Here is a 14,197-nt window from a genome sequence, read left to right on the forward strand (position 1 = left end):
TCAAGAACCTAGTATAAATGAGGAAGTTTTAACAGCATTTTTAAGGCTACATGATTAATATTACATTAGAATGGCCGACATAAAAAAAACTTCTTAAACAAACCAACAATTCTGATTATAAAACAAAAGCTGATCCTAAGTATGACTGCAGAGGTTTAATTCAATCTTTTTGATATACAATGGACAAAAATGTTAAAGGTTACCAACAAAACCAGCAAGTAAGCCAAAAAAAAAAAAAAAAAACAAACGAAAAAAATTGTGATGCCACCACCGTTTCTAACAAACTAACCCCAGTTACCATCATTTGAAGAAGGCATGCAGAGATGAACTGACCAAAATGACCACGGTTCATTTCATTTAAGCCAAACAATAGCTTTATGTAATTCATTTGAAGTAATAGGCACACCAAGGACACAGTCCTGAATCACTGGTCAAACTGAAGACCTGATGTTTTGAAGGCTCTCCCTGCCTCACTTACCTGAGTGACATGGGTGGCTTGAATAGATTAGTTGGTGAAACCAGCCAAGTTCCTTTAACCTTCCCCGAATACCCTCACATGTTCAAGTTTCACTTACTGTAACTGTAAAAACAGGTCTACTGTTACTCAGCTCTCAATGGTGTCATTAACTTCATTAGGTGCTGTTTGTACAATGTTTTAAGCTCCTCATTAGAACATTCAAAGTGGTATTTTAGACTAATGAGGCTCTATTGTTATAACCTATCACTGTATAATTGCCGTTACTTTGTAAGTACCTGATGTGGTGCAAACTCTCTTAAATGGTAAATAATGGCACAACAATCAGTTTTCACTGACATGTGCTTCAAATAATCCTCCCATTAGGCTGCAAACTGTACACCTACCGGCTTCAGACAAAAACGTTTTAAAAAAAGAAAGCTACACACACGTGAGCGACGCCTCAACCTTTATCACAGGAGTGCTGCAGCCTCCCTCGCTCTCTGCGGCCCCGCTAGGCAGCCTGACCTACCGAGCAGACGCAGCAGCAGCAGCAGGCAGGCTCCACGGCTACCGAGATGACGAGAGCCCAACTAACCCCGCCGGCGTTTTTCAGCAGCAGCCTTCACTGACACCTTCAGTTCAGGTATTTTTCTGTCTCCTCTCATGATAGAAGGAACCCCAGAGGTCCGGATTGCCAGTCTCACAAGTGCAGAGTCACAAGAGCTAAACCGTGTTACTGCAACTGCGTTCACAATGTCAGGAGAGGGATGGTGTCAGTCAACTCGGCAAATACTCTAAGCAGGACGAATATGTACAGCAACTCAGGCACAACACCTAGGAGGGTTTTGGAATGGAAGAAGTTAAGCAAATCAAGGGAGAAAACAAAAACAAAACCCAACAAAATACCCAGGTTGCAAACAGGAAGTTTGCTTCTGAAACAGTTTTGAACAGTGTAATTTCTGTGCTATTCTTTGCCCTTCAAGAAAGACAGACACAAGGTTTATGCAATTTATATCACATATATAGCTAAATATAATATAACCTTAAAGGGAAGAAAGCCACATCTAAACAAACCATAGTTCCCGTTTCGACATAACAAGTCTCCTTCTAATTCTCATACCTGGGCAAAAAAGTTTTGCTTTTAACATGGTTGCACTGAGAAAGCAGATTAAAACAGATACTTGCATATGAAGGGATAGAAATTTCTATCTGAAATGACATTTGAGATTTTTTTAACAAAACATGTTTTTATTTCACTTTCAGGAGGTACTCTACTGTGCAATCACGTAAGATTAAACTTCCCTCTTACTGTTTGTGCTAAGCACCATAAATACGTGGTAAGAGGCAAGAAGGGAATTTAACAGCTGGGCCCATTTTCTCAGTGGTTCTACATCAGAGCAGTAAGTCGCCACTTACAAGGAACAGAAAAACAGGTCTGAAGTGCTTAAATTTCCTGGAATATGTTTACCTTCCTCAAGATATTGCCACTTCTCGTTCTTAGCAACAATGTACTCTAGGCCTGACAGTAATTGTCATTGTTACCACAGAAAGTTTGAAAACATAACCTTGACAAACTCACCAGATTCAAGTATGTAAAGAAAAAGTTGTTGGGGTTTTTGTTTTATGATTATGTTCTTACACTGCTAGGGGGGAGGACGGAGGATTGTGGGGAGACATGGGGGGGAGAGAGGGAGAGGTAGATGGGAGAAGAGGAGAGAGGGGAGAGTCGAGAAGAACATACATTCACTTTTTTTTAATGCTTGGACTGATAGTACTGCAAGACTAGACATGACTTCAAGGAGAAATGCAGCCATTTACAAAGCTGAATTTCTTTACCTTTTTAAAGCATATCCTGCGAGCATCAAGGCAAAGAATGGCCCATTTACTCAAATGAGAAGCACCCTACACAAATGAGATGCTAGTAGCTTATTTGCTTCACATGCCTGTATTCTCTTGTTCCTACCACAGAGTTTATACTCTCATCCTCACCCAAGCCCCTCAGGCCAGACATTATTGGCATCAGGAGTCCTTCAATGAACCAAAAAATGTATTTTTGTGTTGTTACGAAGAGACCCAAGTCTTTCATTCACACAGTGCAACAAACTCAAACTAAATTTTAAGACTTCAGAGTTTCCTAGAGTTCCAAGAAAATCTTCCAAAACTCCATCTTCCAAGTCAGTTTCCTTTACATAATCCCACCACATGAGGCTCTCTTCTCCACTCCAATGGCTTTCTTCCAAGTTAGTTGGGTGTGGGTTTGGTTTTTTAAAAAACTCTTTCCTGTCTGGAAGGAGAGGCTCCTGAACACAGATACGCCTGAGTACCCCAAGTAGTTAAGTCCCATCTGTGCGGCTCCAGAAGCTGAGCACAAGGGAGTACCAGGGGGAAGAAGGTGAGCATTGACACATGAGTAAGCACAATGGCATCTACTGAGGTGACCACCACGACAGAGATCAAAAAAAAAACATAGTTTTAAGTGCATGTTCCTACAACAAGATTACTAAAGAGAAAAACAGTCACTGGCTTCCACAAACACAGACACCACACTATTCAGCTCATTCCTATATACCTCTAGGCTATTTCTCCTGTGCTACATTTTCATCTACCTCTTGCTGCACCTGACCCGCTGACAGTTTTCTGTCAGCTCGCTCTGTAAACGTGTTTGTGATTACACCAGTTCTGCTCTCATCCGGCATTCAGAGCAGCACAGAAGGAGCCGCAGCAATCCTAGGTATCTGCCTGTAGCATCTGTCATACTCACAGGTGTAAGTTTAAGGAGGTACAACTCCAAACTCACTGTATATAAACTGAGTGTATCTCACTATGGCAGACTAAACATAGGATAGAACAGATCAAACACAAGTTCAAGAGGAAACCCAAGAATTTTGAGATTAGAGGAACAGAATATAGGAACCTAGATATAAAACTTATCTAAGACATGTCCAAACAGATTTTATAGTGAACTAGATCTGATCCATATTGCATTCTGGAATTATCTGTGGAAAGGTACACTTTTCAAATGTACAACTCAGAGAAAAAAAATACTTGTTTTTGCACAGGCTTGGTCCAGGCAGGAAAAAAAAAAAAGGGGGGGAAAAAGAAAACAAAAACTGGGGGCAATCCTAACCATGAAAGACAGTCAGCTCTGAGTCAGAGCAGCTACTTCTTTACATACCATAGAAAACAAAAATTATGCAAGCCAAATGCATAAAGCAAGAACTCAGTGCTTTAGGCTACTAGTTAAATGTTGTTTCCTCCCCCCCCAAAAAAAATATTCAAGGGATCATAACAGACTAATTATGAAGTCTTACTCTGATTTACAGGCAGTCTTACTCTGATTTACAGGCCTAGTAAATTCTGAGACTCCGAACAAACTGACGGAACACCCACTCATCCATTCCCCTGCTCTTTATTACAAAATCTGTAAGGTTTTGTGGCTGCACTCCAGCCAAGATGTAAACTCTTATAAGATTGTACATAAAAACATTCACTACCACCTCAAATCACTAATATGACATTCTGCCACAAGTACAGCGGCTGGTTTATTATTGATTTGATTCATTCTTGGATGGTAATAAAATGGAATGGTTTGTTCAGAATATATTTCCAGCCATCTCTTTGCCTTTTTTGTTTAATGTCTCCTTTTATCATCACTTCAACTTGCAATCTTTATGCAGTTTCTTAGCAGTTACCTGTCACAAGGCACCAAGGCTTTTCTAGCATAAATGAAAGTTCTCGCTCTGAACACCCAGAATTCATAATTTTTTTCATCCCATCCAATAACATGAGATCATTTTAGTAAAGACATAGGGACTTAAAATAGGTGCAATGCAATTGGAATTGCTAATATATTTCCCAGTCTCAGAAGAAATACTTCAGGGATTAAGAAATCAAAAATAAACATTTTTTTCCTGGAGGAAGTCACTTTGAAAAAAAATTCATAGCAGTCATGTGGATAACAGAAGAAAAGAAAATTATAGATTTTTCCAGAAAAATTCTAACCTTTCAGTGATGTTGCAGACTGAGAATAAAACTGTTTGAGGTTCAAGGACACCAATCACTTTTTTTTTCCCTCTGTCTGCATATCAAAAACAATTGCAACAGTGCTAGACTCCACAAGATAGAGTCTAGCAGGTAGGAGATAACAGTGTCAGTGACAAAGGTCAGAATTAAAGGGCATAGTTTGGTAAACAACAAAAATAAGGATACACTTGGCCAAATCTGCATACAGGGTTGAAGAAAAGTAGGTTACCGGAAAAGAAATAAGAAATAAAGGGGGAAAGCTGTTTTTATGAGACAGCAAGGGAGAGAGTCAAAACACGTATTCAATTTTACAAGCCACTGAGCTACCAATTTCTTCAGAACATGACGAACAAGTCTCTGGGGAGAAGTCCATGTCAGCAGATAGCCACACCATCAGGAGTATCAACTTCTCCCCACACCTGATCCACTGCATCAGAAAGAGAAAAGATACTGGTGTCCGTTAAGTACTGCTAAGAGATGTGAAGCAAGCAGCTAAGAAAAATAAGTACTGTATCTGCCACATGCTTGCATAGGTAACATTTCTGTAGGTATCTAAACCTCTCCTGGAAAATTTTATGGACATCAGGAATCAGAAAGACAAAGAGGAAGGGAGTGCTTTAAAAAGCTGCATAGGGATTACAAACTAAAAGGTTTGTATCAGCTTGCATCAAGATATGACTGTCCTGAGGCTGATCATACAGCTTAGATCCCCTTCCAATAAAAATGGCATGAATTCAAGTTTTGTCTTTTACACAGGCACCATCAGGTCAGCCCTTCTGGTCTCCTAAATGTAAACTACTACCTCCTTCTTTTCCAGTCCCAAAACAATCTCCAAAATGTCTCGGGATCACAGCTGTGCAGAGGCACTAGAAATCAATAGCAAACACAGTTTGTCTGAGCCTGATAATACGGAGGAAAGCTCCATCCCTTGGGCGTATAAAGACATCACTACCAGCACTGTACCTCTCCATTCCCACCAGAAGTGCATATATACGTACAAACAACAAAATCATACAATTGTTTAGGTTGGAAAAAACCTTTAAGATCATCGAGTTCAACCATTAACCTAGCACTGCCAAGTCCACCACTATTCCTGCCTGCTCCTCTTCTATCAATCCAGGCAGTTACCGCTGCCACACTCAAGAAAGATGAGCCCTCTTAATAAGCAGCAGCGGTAAGAGTCTCAGGTCAGTGTCACAAAAGCCTGTTTTTCCTCACACGGCCATACATATCACCAGTGTCACTGCAGCAAAGTTCATATGGTAGACTTGGCACTGTTACATTTATGGTTAGATTTCATGATCTTCAAGGTCTTTTCCAGCCTAAATGATTCTATGATTCTATGTCGGGCTTGAGCTAATCCTAAACTAACTAATACCAGCTGTGTAGCCACAAAAGCACACAACACACCAGCTGGTTAGTATAGCACTAGCACAACAACAACAGACCTGGTTAGTATAGCACTAGCACGGGCAAACCTAGAAGCCCTTCAGTACAGGCATACACTACGTGGTCATGTAATTGCAGGCTGGAAAGCACAGACTTGTGGTAGCATGTGATGGAGTATAGTAGTTTACAAGGGAGGCACGGTACTCTGTAAGGGAACTGTTTTGTGGACAACAGCAAAGAATGAAATTGAAGGGAAGAAATCATGTTATGGCTGTCTCTTGCTAAACATGTTCCTGCACTTACCCATTCAGGGAAAAATTAAATTGTCCTCTCTCTGTATTTGCTCTTTAACATACAGAAGGAATGCAGCTGCATTCTTTTAATGAAGGGTTTTCATTGTATTTTGTTACACAAACAGATTGTTTTCAAAGATAAATACTTCAAATTAATAACTTACAAGCTCACTATATCACTGAAGTTTTCTAATCAGTTTTTAAGGATGTTTGTTTCTTTAAAAAGAATAAATACTGCCTATCCTAAGTAGATAGATCTGAACAATGCAACAGAGCCAAGGCCAATTCTCCTTCTGCCTACAGGAGAAAAACAGCTTTTGTTTACTTTGTTAAAGGTTGTATCACTTGTTTTATGGAGGAGGAGTAAACTACAAAGACTTTGCCTATCTAGACAGCCCTGCATTTGTAATCTGTGATCACACAGGATCAAGAGAATCAGAGTAACAAAAAGGCCTAGACATCAGGAAATCAAAGACGTATAGCATAGCTACTGAAGGAGGCATGAACTCAGAACATTTAAGAGGAAAAATTCAATTTCATCAGCTTAAATACTACTCCTGCATACAAGTGTTCAGTTTTTTCTACTTCACATGGAATATCTAAGATGATGAAGGGTGTGTTTTTCACTCCTTTTCTGCCTTTTCCTTTCAAGACTTCTCACCTTTATTCAGAATTTTCACATTCAAGGAAACTGCTGTTTAATCTCTACCTTTGCTTCTTAGCTATAATGCTAATCCTGAATTTCAATAGTTACAGTTTCTCCTGTTGTTTCTGACATTTACAGATTTCATTACAGTTTACTTAATACCAATTACAAAACAAATTTTGTATTTAAATAAGCAAAGACCAGGTATTTAGTCATGCAAAGGAACTAGGGACAAAATTCAAACCAAACATGGAGAAAGATGTCTTCGATCTTACGAGTAAAACCTGAGAACAGTGCAAATGCCTTTGTATTGTTTCACAATCTGTTTATAAATGCTGAAAACAGAAAGAGTATACTACATTCCACATGTTTTTTCAGTCTCATAGAAGAATGCTTATTACCATTCAGGCCCTAAACGAAGTTTGACAGATCTTCTGGAGGCCTTGGGGTGTTAATTTGGTATTATAAGTGGACTTGCAATCTAAAGAAACATTGCTTACAATTTCCTTGACTAATCTAATCACTGTAGTAATCTTCAACAAACAGAAAACTGTGTAAGTTTGTAGTTAATGTTTGCCATTTCCTATGGAAAAAATGTTTATGTAAAATAGTTTTGTTCAGTTGGGTTTTGGGTACTGAGAATTAAAAGATTGTCTGTATTTAAGCTGAACTGCAATGACTTGACTTCATAGCAGCCACATGCATGCATGTGCACCAATTTGTCCCTGAAGAACTGCAATATAATAATTTTGACATGTCAGGATGGGTGGATATAGTCACTTTTGAAGGATATACAATTATGTTATTCAAACTTGGGCGATTAAGAGACAGGTAGATAATTCACAAAGTAGAATTTATGACAGACCATGTTACAGTTTTTGTTGCAAATTTGTCAATGAAACCCAATTTGAAATAGAGTTCTTGTTCTATGTATCCTTCTTTTTCTCAATTCATCAAAACAAGTTATTGCTATTAACAATGACATTCCAAAGACAGAAGTGCACCCAGATTTGACGACCTTTGTTTCCAAGTAAAACTATCAAGTGCTGCAGATAAAAAAGAAAACCTCCTTATGATGTCACATCAGCATGTTACTCATTAACTGATTTAAAAAACTAGCCTGAGCTAGAGTCACACCAAGATTGCACTTCCTATAGCAGCGAAAGGCTGCGTGTTTGAAGGATCGCACTAGAACTGAACTTGCCTAACGCTGCAGTTAACTCCATTAAAATGATGAGAAAAGGGAATTCCTTGAAGGACTCTGTTTTTCATTCTGAAAGTCAGAACAGCTTTGGAAAGTCGAGTAATACTACCCCAGTCAGCCCTACAGAGAGCTTTGGATCAGTATCTATAAGGTAAATCCTGGTGTGTTTGAGTGTTCTGTATGTACTTGACACTGGGGGGTACAGGGCAGCAAGACAGAAGTGCACGGGGACAAATACACTGGTGAAAATAACCTGATGGGGAAGCTTAATATGAGAACGCAATGCATGCAGAGATGATAATTTCACTCATTTTACTGACTACACTGGGAAGGGGAGCACTACTGTAAAGCAGAAAGCTGTAACAGCCGACAAGGGGGTGTTGCTCTCTCTTTCCTTATCTACTGCTTCCTTACAGTGAAGTAGGGCTTTGAATGTGTATAGCACTGTAGAGCAATAAACTCTTTTTAAAATGACCTCTGAAAAGTCATCCAATACTACCTATGGAATTTGAATGGATTGCTGTACAAAACAAATATAAGTTTTGTTAGAACAGGGATTTTTAACAACATTTTCAGCTGTGTTTTGGACTATATGAAACTTTACAGTGCTTGTTAAATTATGTTTCAAGAGAAAAGCTGCCATAATCACAAGGAGTATTCATGGAAGTTAAACACTTGCAGGAATGAGTACTGCTAAGGGGTTTGCTAACAGCATAATCACAAACCATTTTTAACAGAAAATGTGTTTTCTTACTTTGGAAGGGTAGACTTGTTGGATTGTGGACTCACATTGAGGTGGAATTCATTGCAATGATGAGTTTTGGATAAATCATGCATGTTCTAGACAGCAAAGACAAATGAGGGAAGACAGTGTCATAGGGTTACTGGCACTTACCAGGTGTCCTCCACCATCTACTGCAGGAGACAGACAAGTAAACATTCATAGTATTTATATCAACTCATTATGAATATACTTAAAGTAGCTTTAGATGTTTATTAGTCCCTAACCACCCTGAAAGTTCTTCACCAAGTGCTGTCCTTAATATCCACTCAGTGCCAAACCACTCTGAAGAGTGATTTGGAGGGAGCACCTCTACATAGTCTTTTTGAGGCTGAATTATATTTCTTTGTAGCTGTACACAAATTCTTTATATGGGGTAACAGCTCATATCACTACCTGGGTCACAAGTATAAGTAAGTCTGATGGCCGTGGTTTTCCTCTTTTGAAATGCTGTTAGGGCTTTTTAATATTATATTTGCATAACATCCTTTATTTCAATTCAAATGCCAGAGACATAATGTCCAACATTTTGAACAGAGAATAAGGAATCAGAAATTTTACATTCTTACTAGAGTTCTCAAAGGCTCTTCCCTAGAACTAATCACTTAGAGCCTGTTTTTTAAAAAAAAAAAAATCCGTGTGTTTTTGCATGCCTCTCTTGATCTCATTTTCCGATTAAGCACGGGACATAAGTACATACATGGTGTATGGAGGGTTCAACACAAGTAGGTGATGTTTAACCATTTCTAATTTGGGCAACTGAAAGTTTACCCTCTTTTCTCTGTCCAACCCAGAACACTGGGCAGACAGATTTACCTCATTTTTTATTTACCACTAGATAACCAGTACACCAAACGCTACCATATATGCTCTGATAGCGACATGATCAGCTCTTACAAAGAACAGAGCCCTTTGCCTCAGATTTCTCAATAATCAACCGGCCTGCCAAGTAGCAAGTGGCAGGGGCAGGCCTTCTTAGAAATCCAGCTTACTCAGCTGCTGTTTCAGTAAAGATAATATGACCATAAAGCCCTACTGTGAAACTATACCTCTGTCAATAGCAAAGATGCAAAAGCAGGCTACAAATACTAGACATTCTAATAAGAAGAATGCATCATTGCACACAATGAGCTAGTAGCTGGACTGAGCTCTTGCACAACTTGCTTGTCATGTGTTTGTCAGTCATGATACACTTACCCAAAATCAACCACATGAAAAATCAGGGAAAATGCTTCTGGGAGAAAGAAATGCAGGCTCTGCATTTTTAGATACTATTTTCAATACAGTCCTATTTACTTAGAGCATATTTCCCATATGTGAAGATGCATCCACACAGAAAATTCACTGTATTAATGATTGCTTTTGTTCATCCTAATTATTCATGCCCGAGGACAAAACCTGACTATATGCCTAAGTTTTTATATACCTGTTTTCACCTCACTGTAATTGGCACCATGTGAGTGAGCAAAAATCTGCCAGAATCCAGGGGGTTATTAACATTTCAGACAGGGGAGCTCACAGTTTATCACCATGGCAGCATGTTATTCCTGACATAGAGTGGCATTGATTTCAGAAGCAAATTAAGATTCTGGAGCTATAGCTGAGGTGTCAGCCATGCATAACAGATCAGAGATTTGTATTCATGAAAGTATTGGCCACATATGTATGCAGCATTTTATCAGCACGAATGTATAGAGTTGTACTGACATCAAAACAAAACATTTTCCAGTAGTCCAGATAAAAATATTGGCAAAGACAATAGGCATCTCAAACTTCTCTTTGGAGCCCATCCCTATAATGTGAGTCAACACCCTGCATCCAGATCTCCTAAACTTTAGAAAAATCTCAAGCCTTATGGTTCTGACCAATCTTCAGAATGACCCTGGGAAAAAAATATATTGAACACAAAAGAATGAGATTTTTACTCAATTTAGATCAGGACTACTGACCACCAGCACTGTGAATGTCAAACTCTTACATATGTTAACATAGCAATAATCAAATGTAGGTTGTATATCAAACGCTTGTTAAAAAAAAAAAAAAATATATATATATATATTAGTGAAGATTCAGCATTTACCAATACATTGATATCAGGTAAAAAACATAAATAAATAAATACAACCACCACAGGAAAAATAGTACAGTATGAAGAGGTACATTTTCTAAATGCAAAGTCATGGAAATAGGAGTCAAAAGGGTCCTCAACTCTAATCCTGGCCTGGCAGTTAATTTGGTGCATTGCAATGCATAAATCAATTAAATACAACACTTGTGTTTTCCATCTATGATCTGGCATTAATATTTACCTAACTTTTGCATACAGCAGACTAACAGAAAAACTTGTAACAAACTTCAAAGATCATTTTGTGGTAGTTGGGTTTTTGTTTGGACACAAGAAAGGATCCATACATTCAGGTTTTCTCTTTGAAGGTTTTTGGATGGGGACATGAACTTTTTTTAAGGCAATTTACTGCTGTGTTGAAATTACACCATTCAGAAACATCCAATGCACTGCTGTGAGGCTGAGGCTCAGTTCAGACTAATCCAAGCAATCACATTAAAGAGATAAACACACACCTACTGTCTTCTGAAAGGTGTACTGCCTTTATAGCTCAATTATGAGCACCTGAAACACTAGCAACCACTTTACTGTTCAATGGCTTGCACCTGGGATTTGGCATTCATCCTATCTAGCCTCGCTGTGCAAGACATACCTAATGTTTGGTGGGTTTTTTCCCTCCAGGGTAATATAGCTCCTAGTTCTAAACGAGACAAAACACTAAGTCTATCTGGCTCAGCAGAATAGCTTACTGTTCACAACGCCACCTGATGTAAAGACTGTAGAACTGATAGCACGATTCATTCTTTCACATTACCTCGTGTCTCACTTTAACCTTCCTCTCCTCAGGGTAGGAACAATTCTTTCCTAAGTTCCTGGAAAGTCTGGCCACTATTTTTTCTTGTGGAAGATTCAATTTATCCTCAAAGAAGCTGTGCTTTCACTTTTTTACATACTTAACACATGATACTGCTGCTCTTCAGAGACTTCCAGATGACTAACAGTTTCTCTCAACAAAATGATCACCATATTCAGATGTACTGTGAATGTCTGCATGCATGCATCTCTATCAAAGTGGATAGCAAAAAGAGCTATCCACACCTGTTCCTTTACAACACACAGATTCAATAATTACATATATGCATGCACATTATTCACTAGACGCACATAATCTGTTTGATGTCTTATACATACCAGTGCACTTAGATCAAAATTTTTGTCCACATTATCTGTACACAGAGATGTCACATTTGGATGTCACCCAGGATTTCACTTGGCCATTTATAAGCAGAGAATGACAAATCAAGCTAGGCTAAGGCACCAAGGTAGAACAAACAATATGTGTATTTATCTTTTCCTGCCTAGCTGGCCAATATATTAGATGACGGTTATAAATGAAGAAAAATGGATTTCACTGCCATGGGATTTGGTGCTTTTATTGTAACTGACAAGATCTAGACATCGCAGCATTCTAACAATGCCATCCACAAGGCATCCAAGGCAATATATTGCTTGGGAAATATGCCATGACTGCTTTTTTTTTCTCATAAAAGTAAGAGGAGACACTGACCTGTGTTTTTCAGCAAAGTGTGAACTGGCTGAGTGCCATCTCATAGGTAGCCGAACTGAACTACCACATGTCATAAGGTTCCTTTTTCCAGAATATAAGAAAGTTGCCGTGAACAATTTGGAGGGAGACAAATGTTCCCTTACTTCACCGGTTCCACTGTGTTTTGCCATTAACCTTCCTCCCCATACTGCTGTTTTGATCAGTACGATATAAACTAAGACAGATCAGTGAGACACACTATGCAGCGTATCTTCTGTGACTACACAGTAAATTGTGTGAAGGTCATTGGTAGCAAAATGGCAGTGAGCTGATGGAGTACACGTACACACTAGTGTGTTAGACACTCACTATGAGGAGGGTGACACCACATTACTAACAGCCCAGACATTTTGTGAGTATTTCTCCCTTTTTTCCTGCTGGGTACTACAGAACATAACTGTAGTCTATTTCATCCAATGGCTTCAGTATTCAGCCACAATGGTCAGCCTCAGCGAGCCTCACCATTTGTGGTGAGAAATGTTCTAAATAGCTTTCAGCCCACTTTACTTCATATGCCCTATGCACTTCCTTGTCCAAAGGGGAGTTCATACTAATACAGTAATCCAGGCTCCTTTAAACAAAAAACAGGAACAGACAAGCAGATATGACTTCTAGCAAACTGCTCAGAAGAAACCAATCACCTGATACAGATATCTATGAAACAATCTCACACTTTCAAAAAAAAAATAAAATACTGAACTCTTAATCTGGGACAGGAACGGGGATCAATTGGCTGAAACTGCCTTCCACTCCTTACAAAATTGCACCACTCATTACTGTGTTCCTGCCCTAAGTATCTCCTACAGACTATTTAATACCTTGGTTTACTGCATTTCTTCTGAGCATACTTCAAGTGCACTGACTGACTTGCAGATGTTTATGAACAAACCTGCTTGAGGCAGGAGTATCACCAACACCTGATCAGATCAGGTATGGCTTTGTTTAGCTGGGTCTTGTAACCTCCAAAGACAGAGTCTACAGCCTCTCTGGGCAACCTCTTCCAATGCTGCACCACTCTTTAGTGCAGTTTTGTTGTCTTTTCTGGTCTGTACTTTCCAAGCTGTAAGCCATTTCACTCTGGTTTGCCGCTGACAAGAAATCAAAATTTTTCACTGATTCAATATCTTTCCAAATGCTTATTAGTTTGTGTCTCATACTATTAGAACTCCTATTTTTATGATATTTAACGTAATACTGCTTTCCTATCATACTTCAACAGAGTACTATAAAGACTTACTTAGCAGGTCTTTTATCGCTTAATAGCTTCCAAGACATTTGAGTAGCTTTCACAGAACCTTATCAATGCAGAATATCTCAGAAAACTGAAGACATACAATGACCTATAATCCAAAAATACCTGTATTCACGTACTGTAAAGGTGGTATTTCTTTGTACCTTATTGTACCTGCAAAGAAGTACAGAAGAATTCTCTACTGAGGAGAAACATACTCTAAGTATACAGAATTCCAGAAATCACTGTACTCGTTTTCTGCTTTGTTCCTTCCTGAGAAAGCTTCCTCACATTCAGGAATGATGAAACTCACCATATAAGCTGAGAAATATTTTATGAACAGCCTTTATGACTGTACTGAAATAAAACCCCAAGATACACAAATACTATTGATTAAGACCATCTCTAACCCTGTATATTTCCAGCTAGATTGTCTTATTTATCATTCATTGGCAATATCCTACCTAAAATCTCTATGCATGGGTAGCAGTCCTATTGCTTT

General features: G+C 38.7%; 1 protein-coding gene across 2 annotated transcripts in view; it reads left to right on the forward strand.

Annotated features, from left to right (window-relative positions):
- Positions 1-7,947: 7,947 nt before the first annotated feature.
- GRAMD2B (GRAM domain containing 2B) overlaps positions 7,948-14,197 on the forward strand; it is a 43,795-nt gene continuing 37,545 nt past the window's right edge. Inside the window, exon 1 of one of the 2 annotated variants that reach the window (XM_040580106.1) lies at positions 7,948-8,163. In XM_040580106.1, coding sequence (XP_040436040.1) covers positions 8,039-8,163 — 125 coding nt within the window. In that variant the 5' untranslated portion in view covers positions 7,948-8,038. The remainder of the gene's footprint in view (positions 8,164-14,197) is intronic. The other variant, XM_040580108.1, reaches the window with a different exon arrangement.

Source organism: Falco naumanni, chromosome Z (assembly GCF_017639655.2).
Source record: "Falco naumanni isolate bFalNau1 chromosome Z, bFalNau1.pat, whole genome shotgun sequence".
Taxonomy (NCBI): domain Eukaryota; kingdom Metazoa; phylum Chordata; class Aves; order Falconiformes; family Falconidae; genus Falco; species Falco naumanni.